At 41.9% G+C, this 24,366-nt stretch overlaps 1 protein-coding gene across 2 annotated transcripts in view; it reads right to left on the reverse strand.

Moving 5' to 3' along the window:
* The window catches only part of MIA3 (MIA SH3 domain ER export factor 3), a 40,241-nt gene extending 18,640 nt beyond the window's left edge, over positions 1–21,601 (reverse strand). For both annotated transcript variants that reach the window (XM_038393935.2, XM_038393933.2), the window contains exons 1-8: positions 21,133–21,601; positions 19,314–19,447; positions 13,012–13,101; positions 9,081–12,045; positions 7,425–7,715; positions 4,283–4,416; positions 1,627–1,758; positions 317–338 (exon numbers count right to left, since the gene is read on the reverse strand). In XM_038393935.2, coding sequence (XP_038249863.2) covers positions 317–338; positions 1,627–1,758; positions 4,283–4,416; positions 7,425–7,715; positions 9,081–12,045; positions 13,012–13,101; positions 19,314–19,447; positions 21,133–21,526 — 4,162 coding nt within the window. In that variant the 5' untranslated portion in view covers positions 21,527–21,601. The remainder of the gene's footprint in view (positions 1–316; positions 339–1,626; positions 1,759–4,282; positions 4,417–7,424; positions 7,716–9,080; positions 12,046–13,011; positions 13,102–19,313; positions 19,448–21,132) is intronic.
* Positions 21,602–24,366: the final 2,765 nt, after the last annotated feature.

A 24,366-nucleotide genomic window follows, 5' to 3' on the forward strand; every position in this document is an offset into this window, starting at 1 on the left:
GGCATTTGAAGTGTTGCGTGTGGCTTCCGCCTTTATCCTTAACTTGGAGGTGTGGGCTGTAGTGATCAGAAGCCCTAGTATCCAATGTTTCATCTTAATCCAGGCAGCCAATTTGTGCAGCACCTTATCTTTTAATATTAAACGCTGCCACAGCACAGCACACATGGCTTATACTGGCTTCCCCTAGCCTGTACAATAATCTTAGATATGTGTTCTCTTGGAAAGGAAAAGACGACTAATACTTAGCCCTCATAACCTTTTCAAAGTCTTTAAACAACGACATAGCAAGAACACTGAAAAGCATAAAGAATCTTACCTTGATACATTCTACTCTTTACCTACAGGAGAAAACAAGAACAAAAGTAAATGGTCACAAAAAGAGCTATTCAAAAGCTTCTATAAATCCCTCCCCAAAGGGGGGAAAACAATAGTGAGAGGGAGATAGTTAGCCTTAAATGTATGTGGGCTGAATTAGCATATGAAAAGATCTACATATATATCACTGCCAATTAAAGTGTCAAGTAACATTGAATAAACAAGCTTAGCTAATAAAAGCTTCTAGGCTAATGCCCTATTTCAGAGCCTGGGAAAAGGACTGTTTATTCAACCATTAGGAGGGCACAAATAACCCAAAATTAGAATAAATTAAAAAAATATTAACCAACTGTACATCAAATGATCATCCTGAATTTGCAGATGTTGGGGGGGCACACAAACCTAGCTGCAATCAACTAGTTAAAATGAACTACATTTGTATGGAAATTACTATTTTTCAAGCAAATACTACTTAAAAAAAAATACATAAAACTCTCCTTCTTATACCCTTATAAATTAAGAAGGCTTTGCGTGAGATCTGGAACCAGTGATTAACCAACAACCAACTAGAGTGATGAAAAAATCAATGCTGTCCCAAAACATGTTTGTTTTCCATATTATTCTACTTTACACAGTAAGTGGTATTGACAAATATGTAGAATTTTTAAGTGCTTACTCTCATTTAATTTAAAGGTTTCAAAATAAATTGGCACTTTAACTATCTAACTTTAAATACTAATTCCCACACAGATGACACTGGAAAAGAAAGTACATATGAAGGCTGGTCAGGGATAAATACATTGTCTGGGGATTTGTTTGTGGAAAGGGAAATGTTAAACATTTTATGTGGAGTGGGCAAGAGGTGAGTATGGGGAGGGGCCCTGCAGCTGCAATGAAGACTAGATCTCCTACCAGGGAACCTGAAATGGTCAGCTGAGTGGTCAAATGCTTGTTATGTAGTTGGTTGGGGATTCGATCAGGCATTTAGGAGGCACAATTTGCATAGACAATTTTACTCTTCCTCCGCATTCTAAGGTTTCCATAACAACTCCCTGCAATCTTGGAACTATACATTGACAGTTACTGAAATTTTCACTGTGATAGTTTGATAGACTCACTCCACAACTTAAAGAATATTGGTTTCAGTTTTAAAAGAAACTATTAAACATTAAATTAATGTTAAAGATCTAGATGGGAAAGGAAAGAAAAATATTGCTTTGATACTTGTAGCATGACAAGAACTCAGCCATAAAGGCCCAACATCACAAAGGACTAAACATCAGCATGCTCATAAACTTGAAGCGTACTCACTGAAAGGCAGGTTCTCCAGAACAGTATACCTAGAGTAGCAATTCCCACCAAGGCAGTGATAATGATGGGCTCCCATGGAAGTCCATGGAAGTCAGGCCCAGGCCGAATGTCCTCAGGCAGTGTGGCAACCAACTAAAACAACAGGGTTGACAACCATGATTTAAAAAAAGAAAAAGACCTTTTAATAAAATACACAGGAAGAGCAAAAGGATCAAAAAAAAAAAAATCATCTATCCATAAAACCAGAGAGAACTATCCAAAGACTTCTAGGGTAGTCCTAACAGTCTCAAATGGCCTGCAAAGAGTTCAGCGCTAGAACATGCCAAGTAAATGTAGTTAGCCTAAAGACGCATCTGTGGAGCCAGGAAGAAGCTTGATGGCTGGGTTTGGCAACAAAGATGCAAGCAATCTGATCACATTTCTACTTGAAAATATTTTTGAATATCTGAAGAACCTGGAAGTAAGGGGCTTCTATACAATTTAACCATCAAACACTCCCTAGAAGCCACCAGCTTCTTTTTAAAAACAAGGCCAAGTGAATCACAGACATTTGTGGTTATAGTTAGCTAATCAATTAGCTCTTCAGCACATGAAGTCATTCCTTTTTACATTTCCTGTCATTAGCACTATACTGAAACCATAAGAAAATATAATGAAATTTGATAGTCTGAACATTTTCTCACTTCCCTAGCTTCATCCTTGTCAAATGGTCTCTTCCCATCCCTGATATAAAAGTTAGACTGGATAAGTTAATTTTATTTTAAACACATTTAGCCACACAGTCCTCTTTTTAGCCACACAACTAAAACATGCGATCTTCAATAACCTTTGAAAAAATAAACGTTAAAAGCTCCAGATCCAGCTCATCCAGAGTTCTGTTTCAACAGTCTTTTTGACTATACATTGCACTTCTATACAAAAAAAATTGTAATACCAACCTACAAGCCTAAGCGAAAGACAACACAACCCACAATAGTCCGTCTAATGTTACGGCGACAAAAACCCCTCCCGATTTTCCTACTTTGTTTCTCATACCTGCAAGCTTTAGGTAAAAGTGATTTGTGACATTCTGGAAGAGAATGGGAGTCACCTAACAGAAAGCTGAGATCCATGAGGGCATTATAAGAGGATATATTTGATCAACGGTGATAAAAAAAACAAACCAACCAACCAACAGACAGCAGCAAAATGGAAAGAACAAGTAATCGCAAGAGAATGTGTTCCCTGGCTGGGAAGTTACTGAACACTGAGGAAAGGAAGAGTCTCTTGCTCCCGCAACACACCCCAGGCCTAGCTCTCAATAACCAGCCGTCCTCTCCTTCCTACCCCCCTCGCCCCGCACTGACAACTGACCCACCGCCTCCAGGCGAGGAGGGGGTAGCCCCACTCCGTGCCCCGTCCCAGGCCGGGCTTCCGTGCGGGCTCGCCGCCCCGCGGGTTATGACGGGAAGGGGGAGGGGAACAGGCCGGCGGATGGAGCTGTGACTACGGGCCAAGCTCACCGCGCTCGCGCCCCCGCCCGCGGCTGGGAGGCGCCGCGCAAAGTGGATCCCGGGGCGCCCTCTGGGGAATCCACGCGAGCCGCCCGGGGAGGGGGAGGGGGAGGCGCCGGGGCCTCCCCCCTTCCCCGCGCCCCGCTCCCACCTGCAGCAGCCGGCCCACGAGGGCGGCGTATCCGCGGGACAGGGGCCCCAGCAGGAGCGCGGCGGGGCCCGCCCCTGGGGGGCCGGAGGGGGCCGGGGGCTCCATGGGGAGAGGGGACCGCGGTCGGCGGCGCTGAGCGAACTTCGCCTCCTTCGCTCGCCCGCAATAACACGTCACCTCACGGTGACCCCGGCGCCGGCCCCGCGCGTCATCGCCCGGCGCCGGCGAGGGGAGGCGCGGGAACCCGGAAGCGGGGCGGCTCCGAGTCTCCGGCCCGAGCCACGTGGGGAGGGGGAGACGCTCCACCCCGCCGGGCGGAGCCGGGCCGCCGGAGGCTGCGCTGGAGGAGCGGCGGCTCCGTGTCCTGCACGCGCGTCTGCGGTCCCAGGCCGCTCCCCCCCCCCCGCCCAGCCTACGCAGCTGCGAGCAGAGCCTGCGCCCCAGAGAGCCTCAGGCAGCTCTTCGGCCGGGCTGATCTGTCCCGCTATGCCCGGCTCCACCCGCGGGCCCCGAGCACTTGGGGGGGGGGGAAGTGATTTGGTATCGTCTGAGTTACCCAGTACAACTCGTCTGTGGGCACATAGCAAGTTTAGCTTGTGCGGGTAGATATACAAGTGCAAGCTAAATAGAGACGGACCATTTTCAAGCGATGTGAGCCCATACCCCAAAGTGGTTGGCATAATCTAAACCCATTCAAACTAAAGCGGTGCAACTTCTTTTTATGCAAGCCCTCAGAACTCACCCACCGCATTTAATGTCATGTATTCCTACAATACAATCCTCTTTATAAACAATTTTCAGTTTGGATGGGGTCATTTTCATGCTACAGGCATCTGTTATTCTGAAGTCAATCTATAGTCCCTAAACAGCTTTCTTTGCAAACAACCCATTTTTCATACATTTCACAAAATTGTTTTGGAGATGCTTCAGTAGGCCAACTGTGAATGCTCAATTTAAAAAAATCAACATAAAATTAAATAATTTTAAAAAGTACATGCCATACTGTACTTACAAGATCTGTAAATGGTCGCATGTTTTCTTTAGCTAAAACAACCACATCACTGAGAGGTATATGCGGTACAGCAGGATCTGCTTTTAAATGAGGACTTTCAATCGTCACGGTATCATCTGCAGTAGTAACTATACCTTCGTTAAAAGGAGGAAAATGTTAATTTCTGAAATATTTTAAGTAAACCTACAGTACTCCTTAGTATTTATTCCTAGGCCCTGTCTACAATATGGAAGTTTTCTAAAATAAGCGTTCACATGGTTGAGAGACCAAGCATTGGACCTCAGAAGTACTGGCTCATAGACTTCTGATCTAACAATTCTTCACCATAGAATTGTTGCTGTGGCAAGAGATGCATGTGCAAATTCTTTCTCCACCATTACCCGGAATTCCTACCAATAGCACCTGAAAGTGACGTTTGGCCACTCCTGATCAAAAATTCGGCTATCATGTATACGTACTCACATTCAGCTTTATGTCAGCCAAAAACTAGGGCTAATTTTTTGGGAGTGATTGTCTTATATCAAAGTCAGATTGGAAAGAGCGGATGATAGAAATTAGCTCTGCAGAAGTTGAGTGGCAGAGGTATAGAGTCCATAAACTTCACATGCTCCCTAGTGCCTCATCTCTTGCCTGTCTAAGGCTATGTCTACGCTACCACGGTAAGTCGACCTAAGCTACGTAACTCCAGCTACGTGAATAACGTAGTTGGAGTGGATGTATCTTAGGTTGATTTACTGTGGGGTCCAAACTACGCTAGGTTGACAGGAGACATTCTCCTGTCGATTTACCTTACTCCTCTCATTCAGGGTAGAGTACTGGTCGACTGGATAATCGACCGGTCAATTTGGCGGGTCTTCACTATACCCATTAAATCGAGCCAAGTGCATCAATCCCCGGGGTCTGAATGGGACGGGGGTACTGTAGGCATAGGCTCAGGGTTGGTCATCTCAGGAAGGACTTGCTGCCAGTCCTGTTGGTTTCCTACTACAGTATATACTCATTTCTAAGTTTACTTTGCTTACAAGCGAGTAAATGATTTTTAATTTAATTTTACATGCAGAGAGTTGAGGAGGAATCTCTGCTAAATTCTTTCAGTAAATGGTGATACTTCTCTCCTGATCTGTAGGTGAAAAAGCAGGATTCCGAGGGATATAGCGTTCTTAGAAGGCAATGTTAATATAGGTTTCAGAGTAGCAGCCGTGTTAGTCTGTATTCGCAAAAAGAAAAGGAGTACTTGTGGCACCTTTATTTGTTAGTCTCTAAGGTGCCATAAATGTTAATATACTAAATTTAGATGAGTCTGGCCTGAATCCGCTTTAGTTTTAGGACCTTTCACTCTGGATCCAAATTTAACAATTCTGACCCATTTCATAGAAATATAGGAATTGTCAGACTGGTAATCTGGTCCATCTAGTCCAGTACCAGAGGCTTCAGAGGAAGGTGCAAGAAACCCTATGCCAGACAACTGTGGAATCAGCAGGCCATTAGCACAGGTTCTTCCTAACCCCTTTAAATTAGAGGTTGGTTTATGCCCTAAAGCATGAGCATTTATATTTTTACATCTTTCTTTCCAGCATACCTCTGGCTGATCTGTAACTAAAAAAGCTAACATGATTTTTTACTCTTACTGTCATTACATCATATATATCATTAGGCCCTACGCAAAATAAGCAGTCGTGAGAAGAGGAAAGGTCCTCTCATGGATCAGTAACTGGTTAAAAGATAGGCAACAAAGGGTAGGAATAAATGGTCAGATTTCACAATGGAAGTGGTAAATAGTGGGTTTCCCCAGGAATCTGCACTAGGACTGTGGTGTTCAACATATTCAGAAATGATCTGGAAAAGGGAGTGAACCTGAAGTAGCAAAATTTGCAGAAGATACAAAAATCACTGAACATAGTTAAAACCAAAGCTGAATGCAAAGAGTTACAAAGAGATCTCACAAAACTGGGTGACTGGACAACAAAAAAAATGGCAGATGAAATTAAATACTGATAAGTGCAAAGTAATGCACATTGGAAAACATATAATCCCAACAATACATTCAAAGTGATGGGGTCAAAATTAGCCATTACCACTCAAGAAACAGATTTTTGAGTCGTGGATAGTTCTCTGAAATTGCTGGCCCAGCAGACTGAAGTCCTCTGTCTAGCCACAGATAAGATAAAGCCCTCGAGCTCCGGCCGGGGAGCGGGGTCCAGGGCTTGCCCTGCTCTGGCGCTTCAGTTGGGGAGCAGGGTCGGGGGCTTGTCCCACTCCACGCAGCTCCTGGAAGCAGCGGCATGTCCTCTCTCCAGCTCCTATGCGTAAGGGAGGCAGGGGGCTCTGCATGCTGAGCCCGCCCCAAGTGCCGCCCCCCGCAGCTCCCATTGGCTGGGAACTGCGGACAATGGGAGCTAGGGGGGTGGCGCCTGCGGATGGGGCAGCGCGCAAAGCTGCCTGGCCGCACCTCCACATAGGAGCTGGAGGGGGGACATGACGCTGCTTCTGGGAGCTGACTGAGATAAGCGTTGCCTGGAGCCTGCGCTCCTGACCACCTCCCGCACCCCAGCCCCCGCCCCAGCCCTGATCCCTCTCCTGCCCTCGGAACCTCTTGGTCCCAGACTGGAGCACCCTCCTGCACCCCCAACCCCTTATCCCCAGCCCCACCCCAAGCCAGAACCCTCACCCCCTCCTGCACCCCAACCCCCAATTTCATGAGCATTCATGGCCCGCCATACAATTCCATATCCAGATGTGGCCCTCGGGCCAAAAAGTTTGCCCACCCCGGTCTAGTGGTTAGGGAGCTAACCTAGGGAAACCCTCACAGGGGTGTTGTGAGGATAAATACATTAAAGATTGGGAGGTACTCTCAAATACTATGGTAATGGGAGCCATATAGGTACCTAAGATAGAAAGTTAGATTGTCCATCAGGTTCGGCACACCAGTCTGCGTATTAATATTAGAAACTGCATTTGTGCTGTTTTTGTAGTGCACAAACACAGCAAAAGACTCTTTCCGTTGATTTCAACAGGAGCTAAATTGTGCAATCATCAGAATCATTGAAAGCTTTAGGCAGAATTTGCCAGGCATAACATATTAATGTCACTTCAGCCATACTCCTCTTAAAAAAAAAAAAATTTAAAACATCAAGAAAGTTACCTGCAGCCAAATCTTCTCTGTTACTCTGAACTGGCCCAAGGGACGTATCTGTCAGTGGCAATCCCTTCTCAGTATCAAGGATTTCCGGGGTTTCCTTTTTATCCAAGAGCCCCACCTCTTCCAAAATATTCATATCTGGCTCAGGTTCCCTCAGTTTAAGAGCCTCCTCCTCCTCTTCAATATGCTGTACTGGCCTCTCATCTTCAACTTGTGGGAACTTCTGACCAATTTCTTCAGCTGAACTTGGGCTTCCCACAAGATGGCTGTCATATTCAGTTTCTTTTACAGTATCTATAGTAGAGAGAAAAGCATGGATGTGGCATAGTTGGCTTGTCTTTCTCACTGGCAGCTGTGTTCCGTGAAAGATATTCAAAGACTGTGACTGATAAAGCCTTACCGATATCTTCCACTAAATATGTTCTTCCAGATGGCTATTTTTTTGTTCTAGCATATTTTTAGGCAAATTTCAGTGACACCCTATTCAATATTTGCATGGAAATTATGCCAAGGAAAAACACTGACCAGATGGAAGAATTTAGTTTTACTGTATCTCAGTAACAAGAATGTATCAGAAAATAAATGGCTAACTATTTGCTTCTGTTAAAAGGGCCCTATTTATACTAGGGTTTTGTACTGCCCTTCATCTTTGTCCCCATCACTATTATCTGACTAATCAGGCAGGCATCAGCAAGTCTCTGGTGGACTTCATGGCACCTGTGGCTTATTTTCCTTGCCAAGGTTGGCATACTCAGTATTTCCTCCACTCATTCACAGTGTTTTGATGATATTGTGATGATGGGATTCTTATCTAGATAATTTTTCAGTGCCTAAGTTTAATATAAAATCATTGCACATATCAGATAATGGCACACTAGTTATAGGGGAAAACAACGAGGAGTACCTGTGGCACCTCACAGACTAACAAATTTATCTGGGCATAAGCTTTTGTGAGCTAAAACCTACTTCATCAGATGCATGGAGCGGAAAATACAGTAGGAAGATATATATATATAGAGAGAGAGAGTACATGAAAAGATGGGATTGCCTTACTAATTCTAACGAGACAATTCAATAAAGTGGGCTATTATCGTGAGGAGGAAAAATCACTTTTGTAGTGGTAATCAGGGTGGCCCATTTCAAACAGTTGACAAGAAGGTGTGAGTAACAGTAGGGGGGAAATTAGCATGGGGAAATAGTTTTTAGTTTTTTGCTATGGAAGTTCAGCACCTACTACATATTTCTAAAAATTCACTGCATGCCTCTAATTTTTTTTTTTTTTTTTAAAATGAGGCCCTATGTGGATGGGTCTTTCCTGCCACATCCAATCACTTCAGTCTCATATGCAGGAGGCCTGTTCATTAGAATGAAGCAGATGGTTGAGGCTCATAACCATCATCTCTCTCTCTTAGGGTTTATATGGCCAACCATCAGCACAGTATCTGGGCCCTTCCACATAAAAATTGATTAGCAATAGTGAAGTCCCAAATGGAGTCTGGGTTTCTTTCCTCCCCTCCCCACCCTACCCCACCCAATTATGCTATAAAAACTCTACTTGGAGTAAGATTATTTGTTTGTTTTAGGGTTTTTTCCTCCATAGGCAAGCAAAAAAAAAACCCCTCAACTTCCCCTGAGCAATTGTCAAACCTAAGATCCTACCTGTATCATGCATGCTATAATCCTTTTCATGTTCTGAAATGGACACAAGTGGTGCACTCTCACTAACAGATGAGTATTTGTGCCTTAACGAATATATTATTTCCTGAACATCATCCATCAGTGCAGCTTCTTCATCCCACAAATCTATTTCTTTCACCACCTCTTCTTTATTTTCTGCTTGCCTTGCATCTAAAACATTTTCCACAATATCCATTATCCTAGATTCTGAAAATGTAAGGATCTGGTCCAAAGCTTGTTGGATATCCTGATAATCATGATTACCCTTCTGAGCAAGATCCAGCTTCAACTTTATGTTGTGAAACATGGCTTCTACCCTGACAATGTGCTGGGGCCCAAGATACTTTTGTAAACGTGCCACTCGCTTTTCATCAAGAAATTCTTTTATTATAATGAGCTGCTTCACAGCCTCTCTGTATTCTGGCTCCACGGCTTCATTTGTGGTTACAGAAGCATCAGCAGGCCCTGTCTGCTTTGTTACGTTCTGAATATCTTTCAGGTCTTTCTGCACAAGATCCTCTAGGAAAGGATCTTCTGTTTGATTAAAATCATTTTCGCTGTCCACTGTTTCAAGAGACTTGTCATTTGGCAAAGTCCTTTCATCCTCTTCTTCCACTTCAGGGGCTACTAATGTGTCTTCTGTTTCTGGAGACTCCTCGTCTTCTTCCATCTCATTCAGTTTAGCTCCTCTGAATTGTATATCCTTCTCTTCATTCTTGGTCTCACTCAAATCTTGCATGCTGTTCTTTCTGGCATGCTTAAATGTTGTGTTTGCTTCCTCTCCTGTTTCATCGCTCTCATAAACAGGATTGGCAGTTCCTGAAATAGCTCCATCTGGTATTTCCAATTCTAGGTTTGTACTTTCTCCATCTAATTTATTACCCTGTCTATTTGCAAGCCTCTCTTTTGACAATGTTGCACTTGCAGCATTGTCATCTTCTAATAGTTCTTCCTCTGCTTGACTTAAGTCATCATCTTCTTCAGCTTCCAACTCTTCAGACTGAAGTTCTGGTTTTACTGTTTTTTCTCCAACTATATCGGTTCCAAGAGCTTTGTCTTTATTTTCATCCCCACTATGAGCAGTGTCTTGTTGGGTCAGCCTCTCTATGTCAACATCCTGTGTAGTCTCTGTGGATATTTCTTCAGTTGCTATTTCACCAATACTTTTTCCTAGTGTCTTCTTGCCTGCGTTTCTGGAAAGCACTTGTTCCGCATCTTCCTCCGAATACCTAGTCTTGTTTTCTTGTTGCTTAGATTGCTCAACAGCTGCTTTACTTGTATGCTGATTGTTCAGGTCGTCTTCCTTTTTTTCCCTTAGTATTTCAGTTTCTTCCTTAATAGCAACATTTGTTTGATTCTCATTCTCAGGCACCCTTATTTGTTCAAAATCCTCTCCATCTTGTTGAAAATCTTGTTTCTCTGTAGCAGACGTTTCATGCTCTCCTTCTAAGAGGTCAATATCCCCTAGGTCACTTTGGGATGCACTTTTTAGCTCCTCCAGTGGTTCTGGTAGAAAATTCACAGATTGCTGGTCCCCAGCTGCTTTTTTCCCCTTTATTTTCTTCCATAATGTGTTGGGTTTTGTATCATTTTCCAAGCTGTCCTCCAAAATCTCCTCCTCTGCCTTTTCTTTACCTTTCAATATTTTATGAAGAGTAATTTCTTCTCGATCATCTTTGATGTTGCCTACAGGTGGTTTTAAAGCTTCTTGCTTTTCTTCAATGTATAGTTTAGACTCCAGACTAGGAATAGCTCTAGGATCATGCACAGAAGTGCTGTGCAGTTCTTCAGTAAATGATTCTGTCTTATCATCCAGGAACTCTTCCTCATACTGTTCAGTTTTGTTTGTTTTTTCCTTTGGATCTTGGCCATTTACAACATGTTTTTCCTTTTTGAGAAGGTCTTCTTCAGTTAGATCTTCAAGCTGAGCTGTTGCTGCTGTTTTATCCTCCTTACTAACTGGGATCACCTCATCCTCTTCCTCCTTTTCTTCCAACGAATCAGACTTGCCCACATCCGTATCATCATTTGTTCTTGCACCCCATCTGAGAGTTGGAAAGATGGTGTCCTCTACAGTTGTTAATGTACCCGAATCGTCTTTTTTCTCATTATTTCTTTGGGTAATTAACTCTGCAGCATCCTCAATGGTTTCATAAGGTTTATTCTTTTCTGACTCACGGTCAGCATATTTATCAGCTGCATGCTTTTCGGCTTCTGAGTCCACTGGGGTTTCTTCTTTTGTAAATGATAGCAAAGGGATTTCTTCAGATTGTTCCTTAAGATCTTCCAGCAACTCTGCGTCATGAGAATCAGTATTCAAATCTTCATTAAAATCATCCTCCAGTGATGTCACAAGGCTAGTCATCTCATCATCGGACACAAGGGCATCTGCAGTTGAGCCAAATTTTGTTTTCAAGTCCATAGATAGTTCTCTGTTTAAAAGTGTATAGGCATCAATCTCCTCACTCTCCTTATCCGATTCTTTGGCTGTACCCTGAGGATTATTAGAATTTTTGGCATTTTCACTTTCTAGCACTTTTTCTTGCAGCATTCTTTCTGAGTGAGGATGTGCAATTTGGTCTCCCTGAGACTTCTTTTCATGGCTATACATGTTGAGGTCATCCCTCTCAGATTTGAGGAGTCCCTGTAGATTCTCAGTATTTTCAGAAAGAAAACTGTCTTTTTCTTCTGTTTTGGTGAGGACTTCCTCGTTTTCTTCTGGACCTGGCTCAAGAACATCAGTCTCAGAAACATCAAGGGACTTTACAATATCGGACCCTTCTGTCTCCTCCTCCTTTTTGGTTTCTTCAATAACTTCTGTCCCTGGAGCATTCAATTCAGCGTTGCCCCTGTTCACCACAGTTTCTTCTGAAGATTTTAAAAGCTCATCCACGTTATAGTTATCAAAATCATCTTTTCCTCCATCAAAACAAACAAAATCAGTTTCCTGGAACAGAGGGGAAAAAAGCATTGTCAGTTGTCAGTTTTTTCTATTACATTGATGTGAAAGGTTCAAACAATTTTCTTTACCATTACATATGTTTCTACATTTTTCCATTAACTGGGGACTAAATCTTTAAGTCTGTAAGCAAAACTTCCATTGACTCAATGAGAGTTTTGCTTGAGTAAGGATTGAGCAGGAAAACCAAGTAAAGACCTCAGGATTTCCAAGCAGTAGGCTAAATCCTCAGAAGTAATGAACAGATAGGGAGTCAATGGCAGAGTTGGTTATAGTTTAAATAAACTATCATGTGCATCTTTGAAATTGGAACTATTTTGTCAGTAAAATGGCATGGACAAGTTCTTCTTTATCAAGTGGTTAGCACATAGCGGGTGCCACCATAAATAAATAGTGACACAAACAAAAGGTTTGTACTTACACGATACCTATGGGCCAAAATACAGTCTGATCCTGCAACCCTTACTCACATATGTATTTCCAGTAACTACAACGGCATTAGCCATGTGAATAAGAATTGCCGAATCAGACTGATAATCTATATGCTAATAGAATAAAGCAAACAAAGAGGCTTACACAGTTCCAAAGTTTCTCTCTAAGTTCCAGAAGTTTTGGGAAACAAACCTATTCATTCAGAGTTTGTATGAAACAGTCTCCATACAACCCAGCTAGTAACATTTCTTCAGGGATTCTGAGACTATTCTATGTATAGTTATTTAGTCACTTTTTGTCAGAAGAAAGAATACTTCATTTAAGACAAGTCCAGAGTTCAAATTATGGTGGATATAGACATATATACACACAATATTAGTTCACGGACTGAAAAGTAATTACAGTTTTTTCCTTCTAGGGTTATTGAGGTTCCAGTTATCTCTCTCACTGATTTCACTCATAGTTCAGGAATGAGCCATAAGTGTAATAAAGCCAGTCAAAAAAGTCACAATCAAAACTTACATCTGTTGGTAGTTCTAGCTCATCACTGGTATTATAAATATAATTTATTTCAAGTAAATCCTTTGGAAAATATCCAAATTCACTGCCAACCTGCCAGAATAAAAAAACAACAAAAAAAGTTTCAATGTAAAGACGCTTGTAAAGCCACATTAGGAAAAAAGTGACTTTAAAAATTACAATTAGTAGTTAAGAATATATCAAGTTAGATATCAAACCTAAATATTTCTAGACATACAGGTTGTTACCACAATAAATTGGAGAAACAGAACAGTAATATATTACACTTTCAATGGTTCAATTTGAGATTCTAAACATTAATTAAGCCTCACAACACCTTTGAGAAGTAGGGAAGTATTTCTACTCCCCCTTCAAAGACAACTAAGGCATAGGGCCACATAGCTAGTTATGGGGAGAGTTTGGAATGAAACCCAGGAGTCATGGCTCATAGCATACTCTCACTGACTTCACAAATGATCCAACCACTTTCTTGTGCACAGTTAGAAAAAATATCTTTTCATGATAAGGCCTACCTGTCTGCAAAAATGTTACATTTTTAAAGCAGACAACCAACCTTCTCCATAACTTTATACTTCTCACTTCACATTTTGAAAAGATTTCTTAAAGCCAGCTTTTAGAAAACACACAATTGCACCTGAGCTATTGCAAATTGCTGAACAGTAGCCTTTTATCACCACTGGTAATATCTACCTTGGTATCAGTGTGTAAAATGTGACTCTCTTTGCAAACACACTTGTTCTTCAGTAGCTACTGTTTCCAGGTGAGCAATAGCTACAGGTGGTCAGTTAAGAATAAGGTGATGTGGTGGTCAAATGCAAACAGTAGGAGACAAAAAGCTCTCTTATCACTCACTAGTTAAAGATCCACAGAATAATGCTCTCACTTGGAAGCTCTGATAGCTGCTGTCAGGAAGCCAATATGAATAGCACAGTATTGCTTCAAAGATTAGATAGCCAAAGCAATGAGAAACTGGTGGACACCCTATTAAGAGTACAGAGTCCCTAAAAAGCCAAAATGTGCTCAAGAACAAAGCACTGCTCATTTCCTCGATATCTTTATGTTTTTATTGTAGGAACAAGAAGGCAATTGCCAATTTTCTTGGAGAGTATGTGTGAAGATTGTTCAATTAAGGATCAAATTAAAAAAAAGAACATAGTTCACTCTTAAATGGGACACATTCTGATATCAATTACACTGGTTTATAAATCCAGAGTAGCTTCAAACAATTCAGTGAAGCTCTCTGGATTTGCCACAGTGCAAATAATATTAGAATTTGGTCTAGGTGTGTAATACATAGATATAGTAATACACACACAAATGAATAAAATACTGAAGGGATATGGAGTTTCCTTTTTTAAATATTTACCATTCAAATCCTAAATTAAATAGCTGTGGAAACTAGTTACATAAGAGTAATGTTTACACAATTGATATCCTCACCAGGAACCACACACCACACAACAGAACCACTAACCCAGGAACCTATCCCTGCAACAAAGCCCGTTGCCAACTCTGTCCACATATCTATTCAGGGGATACCATCATAGGGTCTAATCACATCAGCCACACTATCAGAGGCTCGTTCACCTGCGCATCTACCAATGTGATATATGCCATCATGTGCCAGCAATGCCCCTCTGCCATGTACATTGGCCAAACTGGACAGTCTCTACGTAAAAGAATGAATGGACACAAATCAGACGTCAAGAATTATAACATTCAAAAACCAGTTGGAGAACACTTCAGTCTCTCTGGTCACTCGATTACAGACCTAAGAGTGGCTATCCTTCAACAAAAAAGCTTCAAAAACAGACTCCAACGAGAGACTGCTGAATTGGAATTAATTTGCAAACTGGATACAATTAACTTAGGCTTGAATAGAGACTGGGAATGGATGAGTCATTACACAAAGTAAAACTATTTCCCCATGGTATTTCTCCCCCACCCCCCACCCCCCACTGTTCCTCTGATATTCTTGTTAACTGCTGGAATTAGCCTACCTTGCTTGTCACCATGAAAGGTTTTCTTCCTTCCCCTCCCCCCGCTGCTGGTGATGGCTTATCTTAAGTGATCACTCTCCTTACAGTATGTATGATAAACCCATTGTTTCATGTTCTCTGTGTGTGTATATAAATCTCTCCTCTGTTTTTTCCACCAAATACATCCGATGAAGTGAGCTGTAGCTCACGAAAGCTTATGCTCTAATAAATTTGTTAGTCTCTAGGGTGCCACAAGTGCTCCTTTTCTTTTTGCGACTACAGGGAGAAGTAACTGCTACCATGTTAAAAAAAAATCCTGTGTATTATATTTGAGATAGGAGCAAGCCAAGTAACAGGGAGTGTGCAATTAGCCTAGAAAGGCTAGTTCTAAATCCCTTCCCCTTTATTCCCATAGTTCTATTCTAGCTTTTTCTTCGTCAGCTAATATTCCATTTTTCAAAGACTCTTTCACGTGCAAAAGCCAAAGCGTCAAAGTAGCTTCCTTATGGACTAATCTTAAGGATGACAATTAGGCATCACAATTTCACACTACTTTACTATAATCCAAGCTTCCAAGCATACAAGTCCCTTGCCATGACCCAGTTTGCAACTTAACATGGCCTATGACAGAAAAACTTACTCCGATATATTGCCGTGCATGCAAAGAAAAATATTCTTTATTCTATTCAATAGTGATTGAGGCTTGAAAGGAAATAGAATGTCATGGCAGAGAATGGAGGGGAAAAAAATGCATCCTGCAGCCTGTCTGGGAGATGCTCCCAATTAATTGGCAGCTGAACTAATCTGCAAATGAGACATGGGTTTAAACACACTTGCATCTAGAATTAAAGAACTGGCAGTCTCTGAAATCTGTATGTGTCTGACGTAGTTGTACTTGTAGTGTTTCCCTATGACAGCGACCTCCCGTAGCTGATTCACAAAATGATACTGACATCTTGATACCACCGAAAGCAATCACTTCACACCACCTACTGAATACCACAATGACAGAAGCCAGAAAGATAAAATATTATCCTGCTATGTCTGAGTTACAAGTGCAAAGAGAGGGTTAGTTTGCTCCACCGTTTTATGTAGCCTTTGTATATCATTCAGAAAAATTAGAACCAAATGTTAAGAGCAATTCCTGAACTCCAAGTGGATCTTCCAGAAATTAATTCTCTCTCACATAATTTGTTTTTAAAGTATCTCCATCCACAACCATGATTCCAAAGAAAGGTAGGCCACAAGCCAAGTCCTTATTTTGGGTGCGAGGCAAGGAAACAGAAGGAAACATTTATCTGGTGCAGGACTGAATAATATTCCATCCTGCACCACAGAGTAATATATAATTTTGTGGGGTAGAAATAGGAAGTCTAACACTGAAAAATTGTTACTTTAAAAAGTAGCAGCTGTTTGAAGCGGCTCAGAGGTTTGGGATACTAGAGATCCTGATTAAAATGTGGGCATGATTATAAATGTGGGGTGTTCTTTATTTGATGACATGAACTGTTCGAGGGGGAGTGGAGGAGGATACCTTACAGAGACGGTAATGTATAGAGTTAAAAAAACTGAAGTACAATATGACCATCAACTCTTCATGCTTTGAGGAAAACCTGGCAGCAATATTTTCTCTGAACTGATGTTTCAATGGAATTAAAAACAGAATGATTCTGTAACACTCTGAGCATCTTCCATTGTACTAACCACAGAGTAGATCCTGCAAACCCTCCGCATGCAGAATTCCCCTAGACTTCAATGAGAAATCTGTATACCGAGGACATCCAAGAATGAATTCAAGACTAAGATTCTATTCTTGCAACAGCTTGAAGATTTTTGCAATCATTAACAACAGCTTGAATAGAGGGATGAGTTAATAAGCAAGTAAAGGAGCATGTAAAACAATGAACAACTGCTTTAGATTTTCCAACATGCATTAACCCTTGCTCATGTGATCATGGTCCTTCAAGTCACCCATATTTATCATGGCCCTGATCTTACAAATAACTCCACTTGGGCACAGTCACTTGCAAGATGGGGACTATATGTATAAATTTTGTTTTGGAACGAGCCCAGTTCTTTAGTAATTCAGATCCTTAAATACAGTTTCATCTGGTGGCCCAAAGCAAGGACAGAATAACTATAAGTAGGTTAGAAATAGCCATAAATTATTCAAACAAATAAAATTCCCCATATTTAAGAGTCAATAAAATTAAAGTTTATGGTGGAAATTTGTAGAAATACATTTCAGACAATAAACTGTTTATGCAGGTTGCAATATAATCAGCTTAACTCCTTGTATGATAAATAAGTACAGTATCCCTGTAGTTATTTCTTGGTTTTATAACTCCCTCTTATCCCTACATAAAAGGGCTCTGAAGTCAAATTTTTTCCAAAAGTTAGTAGTTGTTTTTAAAGGCACATTTACATAGCCCTAATATGAACAGAAAAGGTTCTATTTACATACATTAATTGAAATTTTTAAAACATATATAAATAAGTATTTCTCTGAAGAGCTTGCAACCTAGTTATTGCAGCATTGTGTTATCAGGAGAAGCTGAAAGTGAAATTGACTTGAAACTAAAAATACAAAAATTAAACTGATTAGTCTGTTTTCATTGTTAGCTAGACATGCAGAAAGCCGCCTAAACAGTGAAAAATTGGATTTTTAAAATTCTTTCAAATTTAATAATGTAAGATGTTATTTTTTAACACAAATAAGGACATTTGATTTGGGGTTTTTTTTAAGTATATTACCATAAGCTTGACAATGTGTCTTCAAGCTACTGGCACTAGCTCTGTTAATGAATATGGTTGAAATGTCAATTCTGCCATTTCTTGTCTGTTGAATAATCTGTGGGCCTGATCTTGCAGCCCTTGCTAGCTTGTGAGTAGGAGCTGCAGGATTTGGCCCAGGTGTTAGCTTTTTGTGTTTATGGAGAGCTGGCAGCCCTGGAAACTGGTGCCATCTAATTATTCAGGTTATTTATAGTACAGTACATGTCAGAAGGGAATTGCCAGCATGATATAATTATAAATTCTGCTTCTTTCACCACATGGCACAGCTTTCCACTTTCTTCTATGCTATTTTAATTGGATCCTACTATTGCTATGAGGCTGCCTGTCCCCACCCTAAGCAACACCCCCTGCCAGTCCATGAAGCCAGTAGTCACACAATAACAGCCAGCATGGCTTTGTGAAGGTCCAGTCCAGCTCACTGAGGCACAAAGACTTAGTTGTCAACAGCAGCATTCATCTTTTGGAGCAAAACAGTAAAGACATGGAGAAGAGCAGGGGAAAGACAGGAATAAAGACTTTAAGGGCATGACCCCACAAGATGCTGAGCATCATCAACTGCCAGAGATATTAGTGGAATCTGAGGCTGCTCAGAACCTTGCAAGGTTAGACTTTTTGTATGTTTTAATAACCTTCTTTCCTCTTCCCTGTGAGTGTCCCCATTCTGCAGATCTCATGTAAGCAAAACTTCTTCCCACTAAAGTCAACAGGAATTTGCCATGCAATGACTTCAGGATCAGGGTCTGAGAGGGTTTGCTGAAGGGCTCTTCTTTTCCTAATCAAGTGACCTATCATCTTTAAACAGAATAAAACAAGAAGACAGGCTTGTCTAAAGGTCTGTCACAGTTTGATTATGAAAAAATCAGAGAGTACCACTGAGGACCCTAAGTTTTACAAACACTTCCTTATTAAAACTGAAATAATTTTCAAAGTCCAATTTACTTTACACTCTTTTTGCTTTTCTTTCTTTCTTTCTTTCTTTTACTCAACTTGGACAATAACAATACCTAGTTAATTGAATGATAGGATGATGAGTATATAAAAAGCCATAGGCCACAATCTTGCAAAGATTTATTCATTTGCTTAAGTTTATGCAGTGTGTGTTGTGTCACTGAAGCCAATGAGACCACACACAGAGTGCAAAGTTAAACAGATGCTTTGCAGGACTGGGACCTTAGTTTCTAATCACTTTCAGGTTCTCATGTACGAGCACAATGTTTGGTCTGAAAACACTGCAGGGGAATTTTTTAAAAATGGAAAAATATTTCTCTTGCTTTATTTACTATATGAGAAGTTCATTCTTACAAAACCTAATGTTTGATGCAAATATGACCCCCTTAAAAATTAAAGTGCGTGTTAAAAATCTTGTCTCAAGTGAAAATTACATCTGTTATACTATCTCTTCTCTGTAAAAAGGTGAAGTATTTTCAGATAGAAATAAAGATTATTGAAATGTACAGTGCTAAAATGGCCAATACAACTGAAATAAAATAAGCGTTTTGCAATACTTACACTTCCAGCCCAAAGCTCAGTCGATTTTCCTATTAATTTGTAATACACATACACTGCTTCTCCTTCTTTCAAATTTATAAAGCGACAGTCCGGACCTTTAAAATCCTGCTTTGCTTTCCCTCGATACATTAACACTGTACAAAGAAAACAAAAACAAAATATAGCATTTTAAATAAAGCACAGTTCCCTAAACAGTATCTGTATTAATTAGCAGGAAAGAAGGCCTTGTTGTATGCAGAATATGACTAATATATTTAGGGGCATCTGTCAAGGGATAAGAATATGACTGGTATAAGAGACAAAAACTTATACGGGTAATATTAAGATTGTTTCATGATGTGATGTGAGAAGTTACAAACTTTACAAAGAAATTTTGAAAATGTTAAAAGCACACTAAGAAAAAGGTATTATTATTAATAATAATTTTAAATTAGATGGCTCCAATGTGTGCTTCATGACTTATCAGCTTTCGTGTTATTCAGTGCAGAAACTATACCTGTGAGAGTGTGGAGGTTTGTTTTGTTTTTGAAGAGGGTTTTTGCAGGAGGAAGAGAGCTGGGAAAGGCTAAAAAAAACTGGTCAAGATTATCAATTTATGAAATACAAGTTCATCAAGGCAAGTCTTTAGGAAGTCTATGCAGTAAGGCAAAGACTTTTTTGAGATATACACTTTTAAATAATTGTGATTTTTTTTGTATAAAAGTAAAAAAAAAAATAATCAGACTCTTGTGGCTTATGCCACAACAATTCATTTCCTAAGTATTTTGGAATGCTTATTCTTGCAAATTTGTGGCAAAGATGATGGAAAATTATTTCTGTTGGACTGTCAATATGCCAAGTGTCAGGTACCTTTTCAGACTGAACTCTGGAGCATAGCATTCCCTGTCAGACAAAATAAATACAGTAAGTCCCCTAGGGAGACAGGAAATGCCTGAATATTTGTATAATATTTCCAAGAACTCAGGTTGCTCTGGGTTTACTTGATGTAGGAAAAGAAATAGCAAACACACACATAAGGGGATGAGTTCAAGTGCTGCTTGTTCATGTGAAATCTATTTTCTTTGCTCTTTGTTTAAAAAAAATATTAAGAATGGATCCTCTCTTGCTGGAAGACACGGTTTTGTTTACATGGAAGGGGAATTCAAACTTTTGATGTTTACTAAAAATCTAAAACACAAACAGTGTAATATAGCAGGAAACTGGGAAGGGGACTTGGCCATCCACAGACTACCAAGGCTAGCAAGCCACCAAAAAGGGTAATAACCCGAACGCAGGAGCTTTCTACCAGCACCGAGCTCCACTTTGACACCGGGCCTCCAAAACCCGGAGTAGCTTTTAAACACACTTCTTCCCATTAGTAGGGGCAAACGCTTAGACAGAAAACAAGAGAATGTCTCCTTCCCTAGCCAGATCCCCCCATAACCAGCCCGCGCCCTTGTCCCTCTCCCTTTATACCACACACCAGGCGGCGTACTTGCAAACAACTATTTGTAATAAACTAAGCAACAAGTTTCCAAGCAATCTTTAGGAAGCAGTGGGCAGAGGGAAGGGCACCAGGCATCCCTCCCCCCGACAAGGGAGAGGCAGCGCTGGGAGAAGGGTAACCTCAGCATCTCCCGCCCCACGAGAGGGCGCTCGGGGTGGAGCAGGGGTGTGGGGGCGCAGGGTGGTAAACCCCAGCATCTCCCCCTCCCCGCAGCAGGGGTGACCCCCCAAGGCCTGCCCCGTCCTGGGAGGGACCCCTGGAGATGCCAACGGCTCCTGGCCGCTGCCGAGCAGAGTCACCGGGACTGGACCCCAGCGCCCCGCACCCACTTACTGCTGCACTCCGGGTCGGCGCAGCGCTTGCGCTCGGCGAAGCGCCGGTCCAGGTGCTTGCCGGCCAAGCAGAGGGGCCGCTGCGCGGGCAGGAGCAGGGCGACGAGGGCGAGGAGCAGGAGGGAGACGCGCGGCCGCGCTGCAGCCATGTTAGCAGGGCTGGCAGCGCGGGGAGGAGGGAGCGGGGCCGACACGTCAGCAGAGCCGGGATGGAGGAGGATGTGGAGGGAGGAGGGAGCTGGGAGGGAGGGGGAAGAGCAAGAAATCCAGCGCCTGTCCCAGAGCAGAGGCGAGGAACCCCTCCCTCCCCGGCCGTCCCAGCCCCCGAGGAAAAGGACCCCTCCCCCCTCACTGTGGCCCCGGATGAATTTAGGGACCCCCCCCTGGTGCCCCATCCAAGAGACTGGCTGCTTTCAGGACGCTCCTACCCCTTCCATCTAACCTCGGCCAGATCCCACCCCCATTTCCCCTCCCTCTTAGGAACACTTACCATCCCATCTTTCAGAGTAGCAGCCGTGTTAGTCTGTATCCGCAAAAAGAAAAGGAGGACTTGTGGCACCTTAGAGACTAACAAATTTATTAGAGCATAAGCTTTCGTGAGCTACAGCTCGCTTCATCGGATGCATCTTTGAGAGCCTCCTGGCATGACGCCCGGTCCCCACATAGCTCCTACATGCAGATTTTAATACGAAGGGAGCAGAGATATCCTGGGTAGTGCATGGCAGAGGAGCTCCCTGCAGAACGTTCTTCACCCTTGAAAGAGGTGGCAAGTCGTTGCTTTTGTTCAGAACCTGGGAGTTGGGGTGCGGTGATTATTTCTTCACTTGAAGGGCTGAATCTTTTCCACCTATGGAAAAAGTGAGAACTTGTATACAGGAGTACAGAGTCCTGCTCAATTCCGAAGGGAAATTTGGTTGAACGTACATGTAGTCAAGTGCATTCCAAAAAGCAAAATATTTTCTGTTCAGAAGTAGTATTGAGCCAAAGTCACTGTCTGGAGCAAGGCTGGGCTAACAGGGTAAGAGGCCTGGAAGTGGGGAATGAACTCTTTCAGAAGTAGAGAGGTCTCTTTTAACCTTTCCCCTCCTTTTCAGTTCACTGTAAGGAATAATTCTGCCTCCCTTGGCCAGGAGAACTAGATGACTTAACAGGTACTTTCCCTCTTCGAGTGTAAAGGTGAAATAGGTTCTATCTGTTGTACATATTTCTGGTGGGTAGTGATGCTCCAAATGGGGCAAGAAGTCAAGCAAAAATAATGGTAACTCTTCATATTATCTTTGAGTACATTGTATATATATGCTAGATAGGTGTACCTATATAACAAGAACACATCAACATTGTGAATATGGTACAGTAATAAAATGTAATTCTGAAAGGTTAACAGTAGCAATGGGGCTGAACCAAACACTGGATCTTAACTCTCCCCATCAATCCTTGCAGAAGTTCAGATCTAGATCTGAGCTTCATGACTTCATTATTGGAAAAAAGCAGTATCTGTCTTCACACAAGTCTGACTGATTAAGCTCCAATCTCACAAATGCTTAAGCACATAAATGTATATGAATAGTCCCATTGAACTAAATGCAACTACTTATGGTAGAAGTTACTCAGGGATAAGTGCTGGTAAGATTAGGCCCTAAAGGTGCTTATTATAACTGTTCTGTAAGTTGCATTTGCTACTGTATATTAACATAAATTACATTATGGCTGTTTTGTAAATAAAATACATGCCCCTTACATTTGTACCTGTACCTTTTATGCCTTCTTATATTACATTATAGTTAATTAATAGTCCAGGGCAAAGAAAGCCATAGAGAATTATCTGAAGGGTAAAGGTGGCTACATGGAATGTCTTTTCCTCCCTCCATATACTCAGTTTATCTGTAGACATTCAACCTGGCTCCTAGGCTGCAAGCAGACAAAAGGATATAGTTTTGGGGAATAGGTGATGGACAATAGATGCTTGTTGCTGATTCTGTTGAAGTGAATGGAAAAACTCCCCTTAGCTTCAATGGGAACAAATTTTTTTGGGTGGCAGGGAAGAAGATTTAAAATCAAATTCTGAATTGGATCCTGAAATGAGTGGGGCTACTGACCAAGTGGGGGGAAGTAGTAGATATGATATCACTTGATTTTAGTAAAACTTCTGACACAGTCTCACATAGAATATTAGGGTTGGAAGGGACCTCAGGAGGTCATCTAGTCCAATCCCCGTCAAGCCTGACCTTAAAAACTTCTAAGGAAGGAGATTCCACCACCTCCCTAGGTAACGCATTCCAGTGTTTCACCACCCTCCTAGTGAAAAAGTTTTTCCTAATATCCAACCTAAACCTCCCCTACTGCAACTTGAGACCATTACTCCTTGTTCTGTCATCTGCTACCACTGAGAACAGTCTAGATCCATCCTCTTTGGAACTCCCTTTCAGGTAGTTGAAAGCAGCTATCAAATCCCCCCTCCTTCTTCTCTTCCACAGACTAAACAATCCCAGTTCCCTCAGCCTCTCCTCATAAGTCATGTGTTCCAGTCCCCTAAGCATTTTTGTTGCCCTCCGCTGGACTCTTTCCAATTTTTTCACATCCTTCTTGTAGTGTGGGGCCCAAAACTGGACACAGTACTTCAGATGAGGCCTCACCAATGTCGAATAGAGGGGAACGATCACGTCGCTCTGCTGACAATGCTCTTACTTATACATCCCAAAATGCCCTTGGCCTTCTTGGCAACAAGGGCACACTGTTGACTCATATCCAGCTTCTCGTCCACTGTAACCCCAGGTCCTTTTCTGCAGAACTGGAGCCAAGCCATTCGGTCCCTAGTCTGTAGCGGTGCATGGGATTCTTCCATCCTAAGTGCAGGACTCGGCACTTGTCCTTGTTGAACCTCATCAGATTTCTTTTGGCCCAATCCTGTAATTTGTCTAGGGCCCTCTGTATTCTATCCCTACCCTCCAGCGTATCTACCTCTCCTCTCAGTTTAGTGTCATCTGCAAACTTGCTGAGGGTGCAATCCACACCATCCTCCATATCATTTAAGAAGACATTGAACAAAACCGGCCCCAGGACTGACCCTTGGGGCACTCCACTTGATACCAGCTGCCAACTAGACATGGAGCCATTGATCATTGTGTTGAGCCCGACAATCTAGCCAACTTTCTATCCACCTTATAGTCCATTCATCTAGCCCATACTTCTTTAACTTGCTGGCAAGAATACTGTGGGAGACCGTGTCAAAAGCTTT

This window comes from Dermochelys coriacea, chromosome 3, assembly GCF_009764565.3.
Source record: "Dermochelys coriacea isolate rDerCor1 chromosome 3, rDerCor1.pri.v4, whole genome shotgun sequence".
In the NCBI taxonomy this organism is placed as follows: Eukaryota; Metazoa; Chordata; order Testudines; family Dermochelyidae; genus Dermochelys; species Dermochelys coriacea.